Consider the following 11,219-nt stretch of genomic DNA (forward strand, 5'->3'; position numbering starts at 1 on the left):
ACCTATTTAATAAATATATTAAATTGAATTTGAAGTGTCTCAGGTCATACAGGCATGGGAATTTATTAAGTGAGAACAGACGTTACTTGTGCAAAAAAGGCACACGTGTCATGCGCATGGTTGCCTCGTAAATTAATACTATTATTTTTAAATTTTTAAATGTAAATTATTAAATCTGATTTTATTAATGAGAAGTCGCTCTCCTCCGCCATTCCTTTATTTTTTTTCTCCCCGTCTCCCGCTTCGCTTGATGCCACATGTGCTTTCCCAAAGCTTCACTTCTTCCGTGTTAAGTTATCTCAACTCTGTTTTTTGGCTTAATTCCAATCCAAATCCTGTTTCCAAGCTTCTCTGCATACATACTTGCGTAATTAATGGCATCAACAAAGCTGTCGTTTTCGTTTTCGGTTTCAATTCTGACATAAATTCTACTGCAGGTCATACTCTAAATCGCACTGATTCACACAATCACCTCCCATCATCCTTCTGATGAGTTTGGTCCTTTTCAATGGCTCGAGCACTTTGTTCTTTTGGTTCGTTCCTTCTAATTGTATTCTCGGTTTTCATAGTATACTGTGGGTTCACTGCTGCTTCCAGCGATGGCTTCTCCATTGTCGGTGCGGATTTTGACTCGTTGTACAGCGATTATACTCCTCCGTCGCCTCCTCCACCTCCGCCCCTGCCTGACCTTCCGTCTCTTTCATGCGAAGAGGATCTTAAGGGAATTGGTTCTCTGGATACCTCCTGTGAGCTTAATTCCAGTTTGATTTTTGATAGTGATATCTATATAGAAGGAAAGGGAAGTTTACATATACTTTCTAATGTAAGTTTGAGTTGCCCAGTATTAGGTTGCTTAGTTTTGATTAATATCAGCAGAGAATTCAGTTTACAGAGTGGTTCGTCGATAATTGCGGGGACGGTTTTAGTGGAGTCTCAGAATGCTAGCTTGATCGGTGGGTCGGTGATAAATGTGACTGGGTTGGCAGGTAAACCCCCGGCACAAACTAGTGGGACGCCGTCGGGAACTCAGGGAGCAGGTGGAGGGCATGGGGGTAGAGGTGCCTCTTGTGTCACAGACAATACCAAACTTCCTGGTGATGTTTGGGGAGGGGATGCCTACTCCTGGTCCTCGCTCGATAAGCCGTGGAGTTACGGAAGTAAGGGTGGGACCACAAGCAAAGAAGTGAGATATGGAGGGGAAGGAGGTGGGAGAATTAAGTTTGTAATCAGGGATTCTATAGAAGTCTCTGGGGACCTTTTGGCAAATGGAGGTGATGGGGGGATTAAGGGCGGAGGAGGTTCTGGCGGCAGCATTTTTATCAATGCTCATAGAATGTAATTTCATCTTCCTTATATCCTATATGGTGCTTTTGCATATTCACTTATGATCATCTGTGGACGGTGGTTAGATTTTGTACTGCAGTGTGAGAAGAGAAAAATGGTTCGTATCTTCTAGTTTAGAATGCAATTGTAATTGGCAGTTTAGGCTGAACTCATGGCTTTAGTCAAGGTTTTTGGCTCTATGGATTATATATATATTCTTCATCATATACTTACATATGGAGAAAATTTGTAGTGACTATATATTTTGTCATTGACAACCACTTGTCTGTACATAACCTCGTGATATTCTGACTGTCACTTGCTTTTTCTATAATGCATATAAATAAGACTATCAGAGCCACCCCCTCCCCACGTGTGGGCATCCATCCGCATTTGCATTTGTAAGTTCTCTAGATAGGTGGTAAGGAAAATATAATTGTGAAGCAAGATTGCCTACGTATTTGTTTGGGTTGATAAAAGAAATGAAGTTAAATTAGAGACATGAAATTATGTGCCTTCAATACTTGGGGACAAAAAATCAGGCAACTTGAAGAAAAGATTTAATCAAGAAAAAATTGTTAGGATATGTTAATTGCAGAGGTCATTTTACATTGGTCAGCAGTTCTGTTGGTAGCTCTCTTGTCCACCGTTTCACCCTTCACTGGGCATTTGAAGGGTGAGGAGGTATATCATAGATTCAAAGGTCACCAAGGTCAAAGATCATCTGTGGCATTTTGTTGCTCTTTTTGTGAGCCAGGATTATTCTCTTGTACGCTGGATGATTTTGTGTTGCTTTGTCCTAATGCAAGAGTTTGCAATAAATCATCTCCTCTGTGTGAAGTGCAGGACTGGAACTGGCAGGATCAGTGCTACTGGAGGGAATGGATTTGCTGGGGGTGGAGGTGGAAGAATTTCAGTCAAAGTTTTCAGTAGACATGATGATACAACATTCTTAGTGCATGGTGCGGTACAGTGATTTTTTTTTTTTTTAAAAATTAGAATGTCTCATTATTTATCTCTGTTCTCTGTAATTTAAAAAATATCTGTCTAAGCTCAGGGGACAAATATTTATGGTAAGAATAATAACTTCATTCATGTTAAAGAAGCCTGCTTTATTTTTATCAGGAGGAATGAGTTTTGGATGTTCGAGCAATGCTGGTGCTGCAGGGACATATTATGATGCTGTTCCTCGGAGTCTTTATATTTGCAATCATAACTTAACTACGCAGACTGACACGCTTCTGCTGGAATTTCCTAAGTTGCCTCTTTGGACAAATGTTTATGTCCAGAATCAGGCCAAGGCATTATTTCCTTTATATTGGAGCCGCGTTCAGGTGATTGAAGCATTGAGTCTATTGCTCCTCTTCAAATGTTTTGATTTTAATTAAAAAAAGAGGTTTCAAGAAGAGAGAAGAAAAAAGGAGATACACAAGTATGAAGCATGAAAGCAGTCAAAATATTAAGGACCTTCAGGCTCTTAGTTTTTACTAATTTACAGGTTGGTGGGCTCATACGTATGACCAATGGTGCAGTCTTGAGCTTTGGGCTTGCTCATATTGGTTCATCGGAGTTTGAGTTGATGGCAGAAGAGCTTCTAATGAGTGACTCTGTGATCAAGGCAAGTATAAGATGCTTTTTCCTTTTTTATGGTAATATGTCCAGTCTTGATTTGTGCTTCTTTTGTATGCTTGTTATATACATTTGAGAAGTGGTTAAGAGCTGTCAGTTTTAAATTTTTTTATTTTTCTTTTATCTTTTCCTTCTTTTCTGGGAGATGTGGATGGGTAGAGTCATTGGACCAGTTATCCTATGCTCTTGATCATCTATTCCTAAGCGACCAGCGAGCATTTTTTTGTCAGGGACACAAACTCTTCACAGATTCATTTATTCTGCTGTTATTAAAGTTCTTCATGATTGCCCTAAAAAATGATATCTCTAAATTTTACTATAGCTTCCAAAAGAGGGTTGAATGGGAAGTCTTAAAGCAAAATCTTATTTCATTATGAGTGTTGTTCTAATATGGCATATTTTGTCTTTGATATTTGATACATATTTCAGTTTTCTTTCAGTTCTTTTTGTCCTATTGGATCGGTTGTGCATTAACATAGAACTGAGAAAAATGTTGATGTGACCAAATCATGATTCTTTAACATCTATATCTGATGATTGTTTTAAAATATTAACAATGTTTTCACTTTCATTGTCTTTTGTGGTCTCATTTTCATTTAGATTTATGGAGCTCTTCGTATGACTGTCAAGATTCACTTGATGTTGAATTCCAAGATTCTCATAGATGGTAATGGTGATTCAATTGTTGCAACGTCCTTGCTTGAAGCTAGCAATTTAGTAGTTCTCAAGGTAGTTATCATGTGCATTTATCTCATTTGTCGCAGAGTTATAATTCATAATTGTTCTTGTATGACAAGCTTCCCCATATTGTTGTTATCAGGAATCATCTGTTATTCATTCTAATGCAAATTTAGGTGTCCATGGACAAGGATTTTTAAACTTGACCGGACCTGGAAATCTTATTGAAGCGCAACATCTGATATTGTCATTGTTTTATGGTATCAATGTGAGTTTAAGGCTCATCAGGTGGCTCTTATTCTTGCTTTACTGTTTCTTGACATCCATTTAGACAATTAGCATATAATCATTCAACTTTCTCTCTGTTGTATTAATGCTTAATGACACCTGATTGGCTTTAATGAATGTTCATGTATGAACTCTTACCTATTTTAATTTTTCCCCATGGAGTTCATGTTGAGATTTGCTACTTTTAAGCTGCTTGGAAAAAGTATACTAAACAAAAGGGGGGGGGGGGGAGGTTACAGTCAGAAGCTTTTCCCTTTTGTATCTCTCCTATACTTTAATGATTTTCTATGTTAAAAGCAAATGCTGAGTTTCATAACTATGTAAATGGATAAATGATGCTCATGTTGTGACTTGCAATATTTCAGCTATTAAATCAGTGCAGCATTTAAATTCTTTCAGTGGTATTATTTGTGTACTAATACAACGAAAGTCATCTTGAAATGTGAAGGTTGGGCCCGGATCTGTTCTAAGAGGTCCTTTAGAGGCTGCTGGTGATGATGACATGTAAGATCATGAGTATACTTTAGGCATAATACTTAAGCATAAGCTATCTCTTAATATTTGTTTCTGAAAATGCTAGGAGACCGCAACTGTATTGTGAACTTGAAAATTGCCCGCATGAATTGTTTCATCCCCCTGAGGACTGTAATGTTAACTCAACATTGGCCTTCACACTTCAGGTTTTCATTAGCATTAGCCCTTTTTGAGAACTAAATTGTTTCTCTTATCTTGATCATTGTTGTATCAAGGATTTGGCCTTGTTATTCCTTACATTTGTTGGCTTTGATTCCTGCCTCAGATATGTCGGGTTGAAAAAGTCATCATTAAAGGAACCATAACAGGCTCTGTTGTGCATCTTCACTGGGTTAGAAATGTAGATGTGCATCATTCTGGAATGATTAGCGTATCTGGACTTGGTATAATATTTCCTTTTAGAGACTATGCTCCCTGTGGAAATTCATAGGTTGCTTAATACCCTGAGAGTTCAATTGTTTTACATATTCCTTATTTGGACCATTTGCAGGCTGTACTGGTGGGATGGGAAGAGGAAGGTATTTTGAGAACGGTGTTGGTGGGGGAGGAGGACATGGGGGCAATGGTGGGGAGGGATATTATAATGGCAATTTCATTGAGGGTGGTACCACATATGGGGATGTCGATATGCCATGTGAACTTGGTAGCGGCAGTGGGAATAATAGTCTAGCTGGTGCAACTGCAGGTGGTGGCATTATCGGTAAGATATGAATTAAAATTTGGTGGTTTTTGCAATCAGGCTTGGTATTGTATTTAAATTGTTTCTAGCTTTGAGCTGCTACATATAAGGTATATTCTGGACTTCTGACAGCAATGGGCTCACTGGAGCACTCATTGTCTAGCTTGACTCTGAATGGTGCACTTAGAGCTGATGGAGAAAGCTTTGGAGAAGATATTAGAGGGCAGGAAGGTAGGTCCATTTCAGGCATTGGCCCTGGTGGTGGCTCTGGTGGAACCATTCTTTTGTTTGTTCAGATGTTAGAGCTTGGTGAGTCTTCTATAATCTCAACTAATGGAGGGCACGGTAGTCCTGGTGGTGGTGGAGGTGGGGGTGGTGGAAGGATTCACTTTCATTGGCCTGATGTAGCAGTTGGAGATGAATATATTCCTTTAGCAAATGTTGAAGGAAGTATTATTACCAGGTTTTTATATAGTCAAAGATGTTTGTTATCAAAATCAGTTCCATGTTTTTGTGCATCATGTGTCTGATGAATTATAAGGTTGCCATTTGTTCATTACTAGGAGTTGTGCATGGCCCATCCGACTACATGAAATAGCACATAACATGAAATTGTTATCTCATAGTGGATGATGTTAAACTGTTGCTTTTCATCAATATGCTGTGTGACAAATTTTCTCCTTTGATCTAGAAGCAGTTTCATGACACTTGTAACTTTAAATAGCTGGCTAAGGTTTTAATGATGCTATTTGGCATATGGTCAATTATAAGATATGTGTTTATTTTACTACTTTGCAGAAGATAATCTAATGGTTTTGTTTCTTTTCTAGAAAAATTGGAAACTATTTTAAAATGCAGTATAGTGATCATCAGATGATGTCTTGATGTATAATTGAATATATTGCAAAATAGGGAAATGATTTTGGAAATAGCAGTTGTATAATTATATAAATTCTTTCTTTTTATTGTTTTCTTTGAGGTTGTGGGGTTGGTTGGGTCAATGTTGTCTGCAATTGTTACTTAATATACTCGCAGGGTTGCTTGTGCTTCCTCTGCTTTATGGGATAGATGTCAATTTTGTCTGTCCATCAGATCCTCAAAATTTTTTCACTCTGCCTATGTTTATGGTTGGTCCCAAGCCCTCAATAGCCATTATAAAACTTTGTTGAACCATGGATATGGGTATCTTTTTTTTTTTTTCTTCTAATTTTCTGCATGAATCTTGACTGTTTATAAATGTTGTAGTATCTTCAGTCACTTGCAATTGCAGTCTTGTAGCATGTTCCATTTCCTTTTAACTTTTCTTGTTCCTTTTCCAAGATTTCCCTGTTTTGGGTTTCTGTTGGCTACTTTAAACGGATGTGTGGGCACACTTGTGAACTTCCTCTCACTGAGATTGGACATGGGGTTGGTTCTGAGTTCTTTTTTTCTGATTTCAGGGGAGGCTTTGGTGGGGGGAAGGGTCTTCCTGGAAAAAATGGAACTGTCAGTGGAAGGGCCTGTCCTAAAGGGCTTTATGGTATCTTTTGTGAGGTAGATTTTCTATTCTATCATAATTAGATATTTTTGCATCAAAAAAAGATAAAAGATTTAGGAAATTGAAGTTCTTGAGATTAAATGAAATAAGAACCATTATTGGATGGTCACTGTGGATTATGTACCAAGAGGGAACAATGAAGTGGCTGTTGCTTTGGCAAAGAGGACATTCAGGAGAGAAAGCCCTTTCAAGTATCTGGATGTGGTTTCTGATTATGTCAGAGCCTGTGTGATTAAACATGAGCCGTGATTTAGTGATTAAACATGTGCCGTGATTTAATTCCCCTCATTTTATTAGTTAGTTTCTGTGTGTTATTCTCATTTGCATAGAAACAAAAAAGTAAACTAAAGAACATAAAAGTTGTTTAATGCCTTGAAGTTTAGTTTGAAATGGTATATTGCTCTTTTGTATGTGTTATTTAGCCACTTTATTCTGTCATTTGAGAAGAGATACCAGAGGTCCTCTCCATTCTTCAGTTGCTTTAATCTTTGTTGCTGGTGTAAATATGCATATTGTCTTGCAGGAATGCCCTGTTGGTACTTTCAAAAATGTCAGTGGCTCTGATAAATCACTTTGTCATGTTTGCCCACCTCACGAGCTTCCACATCGTGCCAGATTTATTCCTGTTCGAGGTATTTTTTATTTTGCTTCCATCACACCAGACAATAAAAAGAAAGGGTACATAATTTATGAGTGGTTTTGATTAAGAGTAAATTATTTATCTGAAATTTTTGTTCTGCTTTTGGTTAGTGGGGCTGTATTTTTATTGCTTGTCAGTTTTTAAGATGATAAATGATTATAGACCATGCACCACTTTTCATTTGATTCCATTGTTTCGTTTCCTTTTTGAAAGGTGGTGTGACAGAGACTCCCTGTCCATACAAGTGCACTTCTGACAGATATCATTTGCCAAATTGTAATACAGCATTTGAAGAGTTGGTATACACTTTTGGTGGGCCTTGGGTTTTTAGCCTTCTTCTTGTTGGTCTCCTCATCCTGTTAGCTCTAGTTCTCAGTGTTGCACGAATGAAATATGTTGGAGGTGATGATATACCGGTCCATGCCCCTGCTCGAGATGAGACTCGAATAAACCATTCTTTCCCATTTCTTGAATCACTGAATGAGGTTTATTTACCATCTTCCTTGTGAAATTCATTAATCTTACTGTTCTTGTAGATGAGAAACTCATTTGAACTCAGTGCAATGTTACAGTTCACTTTTATCATAATATTCCTTTTGTCATTCAGATCATTGAAACGAATAGATGTGAGGAGTCTCAGAGTCATGTGCACAGGTTGTATTTCCAGGGCCCTAATACTTTTGGCGAACCATGGCATCTACCTCACTGTCCCCCGGAGCAAGTAAAAGATATTGTGTATGCCTCTAGTTCATTAAAAAAAATTCTTATTTATTGGCAGTGCAGGATGTTTCTAGTTTACATGATGAATTTAATTTAAACTTTTTTTGAACCAAGCATTTAATTTTTGCTGATTTTATAATTTTTTTTATACATTACTCGTAATGCAGATTTGAAGATGCCTTCAATAGATTTGTGGATGAGATTAATAGTTTAGCTGCTTATGACTGGTGGGAAGGGTCTATTTACAGCATCCTCTGCATCCTTGCATTTCCTCTCGCATGGTCATGGCTTCAAAGGCGTCGTCGAAAGAAACTACAGCAGCTTAGAGAATTTGTTCGATCAGAGTATGATCATGCTTGCTTGCGTTCCTGCCGTTCCAGAGCACTTTATGAAGGGCTCAAGGTAGCTGCAATGCCTGATCTTATGCTGGCTTATTTGGACTTCTTCCTGGGTGGGGATGAGAAAAGATCTGTTCTGCCTCCTCGTCTTCATCAAAGGTTTCCTATGTCTATAATTTTTGGAGGTGATGGAAGTTACATGGCACCTTTCTCTGTCAATAGTGATAATATTCTTACAAGCATCATGAGTCAGGTTTGCTCATTCAAAATTTAGCTTTTACCTGAGTTGTTGCTATTTTTTGTGTTTAATTTAGTGGCTTATTTTTATAATCTTTTTCCTGCCCTTTAGTCTGTTCCACCAACTATATGGTACCGCTTAGTAGCTGGTCTTAATGCTCAATTGCGCATCGTTTGCCGTGGACACCTAAAAGTAACCTTCAGGCATGTTGTCAGCTGGCTGGATATGTATGCCAATCCTACTTTGAGATCATATGGTGTGCGAGTTGATCTTGCATGTTTTCAGCCAACGGCTTCTGGATATTGCCAGTTTGGACTTGTGGTACATGCTACTGAAAATGACAGCACGTCAATGCAAAATTATGATGAGTCAGCAAGAACTGAAAAGCAGTCAAGGTAATCATAATTCTTTTGTTTCTTTTGTTGTCATATGTATATTTGTACTATGAGTAACTTTGGCTTTGTTATGTGCAGTTTTCTTAGAGGTCAGATAAACTCGTTGCATAACTTAACAAGCAATGACCAACTGATGATACCTAGAAGGAATGTTGGTGGAATTCTAAATGCCAAGAGCTTAAAAACGCTTAAAGAGAAAATAACTGTATACTATCCCTTCAGTTTTATATTCTATAATACAAAGCCTGTTGGACATCAGGTACTAAATGCTTTCTACCGTCCATTTCCATTTTAATTACTAATCTTGGAAGAAATTCTTGTTGATGACACTTCCCTGATTCTCGCCTTTCAGGATCTTGTTGGTCTGGTTATCTCTATACTACTACTTGGAGATTTCATCTTAGTATTGCTCACATTGCTTCAGATGTACTCTCTGTCCCTAATGAACTTCCTGTTAGTTTTGTTTGTCCTTCCTCTTGGTGTACTATTTCCATTTCCATCTGGAATCAATGCTTTGTTTAGTCAAGGACCTAGGAGATCCGCAGGTCTTGCTCGTCTTTATGCTCTTTGGAATCTGACATCCTTAGTCAATGTGGTAAGTTCTTCTCAATCTCTTACCTTTCATCCTTCTGTTTATGTTAATTAACCTGGAAAGTAATGGTTGCAAGTTTAAGCATACTGGTCATAAAAAGTGATTCTAGAAATTGATTTATTCTATCTGCATATTCGTAATGTGGTACTTACCGTCCTCTATATTTCATTTGTTCCTTCCATATAAAAAATTTACTGGAAGCTATTTAATATCAAACAATCTCCATATATTTGTTGTAACCTTTGACACTGAAATTGGACTTCTAATTGCAGGTAGTTGCCTTCTTTTGTGGATTGATTCATTATATAACAAACTCAAATAAAATACATTCCAGCTTTAAATCCTGGAATTTTAGCATGTAAGTGTCCTTCAATACCTGAGACAGAAAATTACTGTTGCAAAAATGAATTGATTGTGGTTAAATCTTGTATAATGTTGCGACTACTTGAAAATATCTAATGTATTTTCTCTGTGCTGGTGAGTGCAGGGATGAAAGTGAATGGTGGATTCTTCCTTCTAGTCTGGCCTTGTGTAAAATTATCCAATCCCGTCTTGTCAATCGCCATGTGGCTAACCAGGAAATTCAAGATTCTTCTTTGTATAGCGACGATCCTGATGTCTTCTGGCAGTCTTGAATGTGTTGATATAGTTATAATAATATTTATTATTATTATTATTATTATTATTATTATTTCTAGTTCACTTTTCTTTTGCACGTAAATGAGAGCAACATGGTGTGGTGTGTGTGTTTGTACATGTGTGATCAGGGTTTGTTGAATGAACTGGTATTGTGATATCAAGTATACTGTACAGGTTAGGAAATGGTGTGGAAGGGATGAGTAGGTGTTATAGGTCATAACCAAGTGAAACATTCAGGTGACATGATTATAGGTTGAGTTATACAGGAATGGAGGTTCGTTTTTGGGGTTGGGGAGTAATGTATATCATATTTTTCATTTCTTATTTATAAATTTTTTAAGTAGTCAAAAAAAGTTGAAATAGAAAAACTGGGTTCAGTTTTGCAACTTATTCTTTTCTCTCCTTTTATCACGTCGTTTTGTCCGTATTGTGAATTTATGCTTTAGTATTTGATTTGCCTGTCCTTGATACAATCATTCATGACCATTACCTCCAGCATAAAACTTGGATCTATTGTTTTAAGAATATTGTTTTAAGGATCCGACCAAACAGTTGCACCAATTGAATTGACGACTAGACGGGCCAATAGTTTGGTTTTGATAAAAAATTGTTTTTCGGGTGGATTGGAGCTAGTTGTCAGTGAGTGGGAACTAGGAGTTGAGTTGAAAATTGGAATGATATTTAGAAAATTGAGCGTGTTAAAAAAAAATAGCCTTTTAAAATTATAATGTTGATTTATAGTCATATGTTCATTTATTATTAACAAGACATATTGTAGTTTTATCATGTATAATATATGCATTTAATATTATTTTTTATTTAATTATTACATTACAAGTTTAACTGCTAGTCTAAGGGCTATAAGATTTTAGGCACACTAACTTTTTTGATTTAACATGAGGTCTAATTTTAGAACATTGCTTGAAGTTTTACATGGAACATGAAATCTAGTGCACTGCAAGTTGAAAATAGATGTAAATTTGGGGGAA

The 11,219-nt window shown here is 37.1% G+C and overlaps 1 protein-coding gene across 3 annotated transcripts; it reads left to right on the forward strand.

Annotated features, from left to right (window-relative positions):
* Positions 1–315: 315 nt before the first annotated feature.
* LOC129292866 (uncharacterized) lies at positions 316–10,616 on the forward strand. 3 transcript variants are annotated; one of them, XM_054930533.1, is made up of 21 exons: positions 322–1,335; positions 2,170–2,285; positions 2,449–2,657; positions 2,822–2,941; positions 3,553–3,681; positions 3,773–3,898; positions 4,367–4,422; positions 4,499–4,598; positions 4,718–4,835; positions 4,943–5,152; positions 5,264–5,594; positions 6,571–6,664; positions 7,192–7,300; positions 7,522–7,793; positions 7,916–8,043; positions 8,196–8,619; positions 8,716–8,999; positions 9,078–9,258; positions 9,352–9,594; positions 9,864–9,949; positions 10,079–10,616. In XM_054930533.1, the coding sequence occupies exons 1-21, from the start codon at positions 509–511 to the stop codon at positions 10,224–10,226; spliced, it is 4,311 nt and encodes a 1,436-aa protein (XP_054786508.1). In that variant the 5' UTR covers positions 322–508; the 3' UTR covers positions 10,227–10,616. The 3 variants fall into 3 exon arrangements, 2 of the variants coding, with proteins under 2 accessions (XP_054786508.1, XP_054786509.1); XM_054930534.1 differs by having other exon boundaries at positions 7,594–7,793; XR_008589021.1 differs by lacking the exons at positions 9,352–9,594; positions 9,864–9,949; positions 10,079–10,616 and having other exon boundaries at positions 316–1,335; positions 8,820–8,999; positions 9,078–9,217.
* The last annotated feature ends 603 nt before the right edge of the window (positions 10,617–11,219 follow it).

This window comes from Prosopis cineraria, unplaced genomic scaffold (assembly GCF_029017545.1).
Source record: "Prosopis cineraria cultivar Desert tree isolate PC_DT_omini unplaced genomic scaffold, ASM2901754v1 PC14, whole genome shotgun sequence".
Lineage (NCBI taxonomy): Eukaryota > Viridiplantae > Streptophyta > Magnoliopsida > Fabales > Fabaceae > Prosopis > Prosopis cineraria.

Bases quoted from the DNA above. Each gene is read 5' to 3' on its own strand.
- LOC129292866 (XM_054930533.1), top strand. From the start codon at position 509: ATGGCTCGAGCACTTTGTTCTTTTGGTTCGTTCCTTCTAATTGTATTC. The intron at 4,836-4,942 runs GTATAATATTTC...GACCATTTGCAG, and splicing joins GATTAGCGTATCTGGACTTG to GCTGTACTGGTGGGATGGGA. The intron at 5,595-6,570 runs GTTTTTATATAG...TTCTGATTTCAG, and splicing joins GAAGGAAGTATTATTACCAG to GGGAGGCTTTGGTGGGGGGA.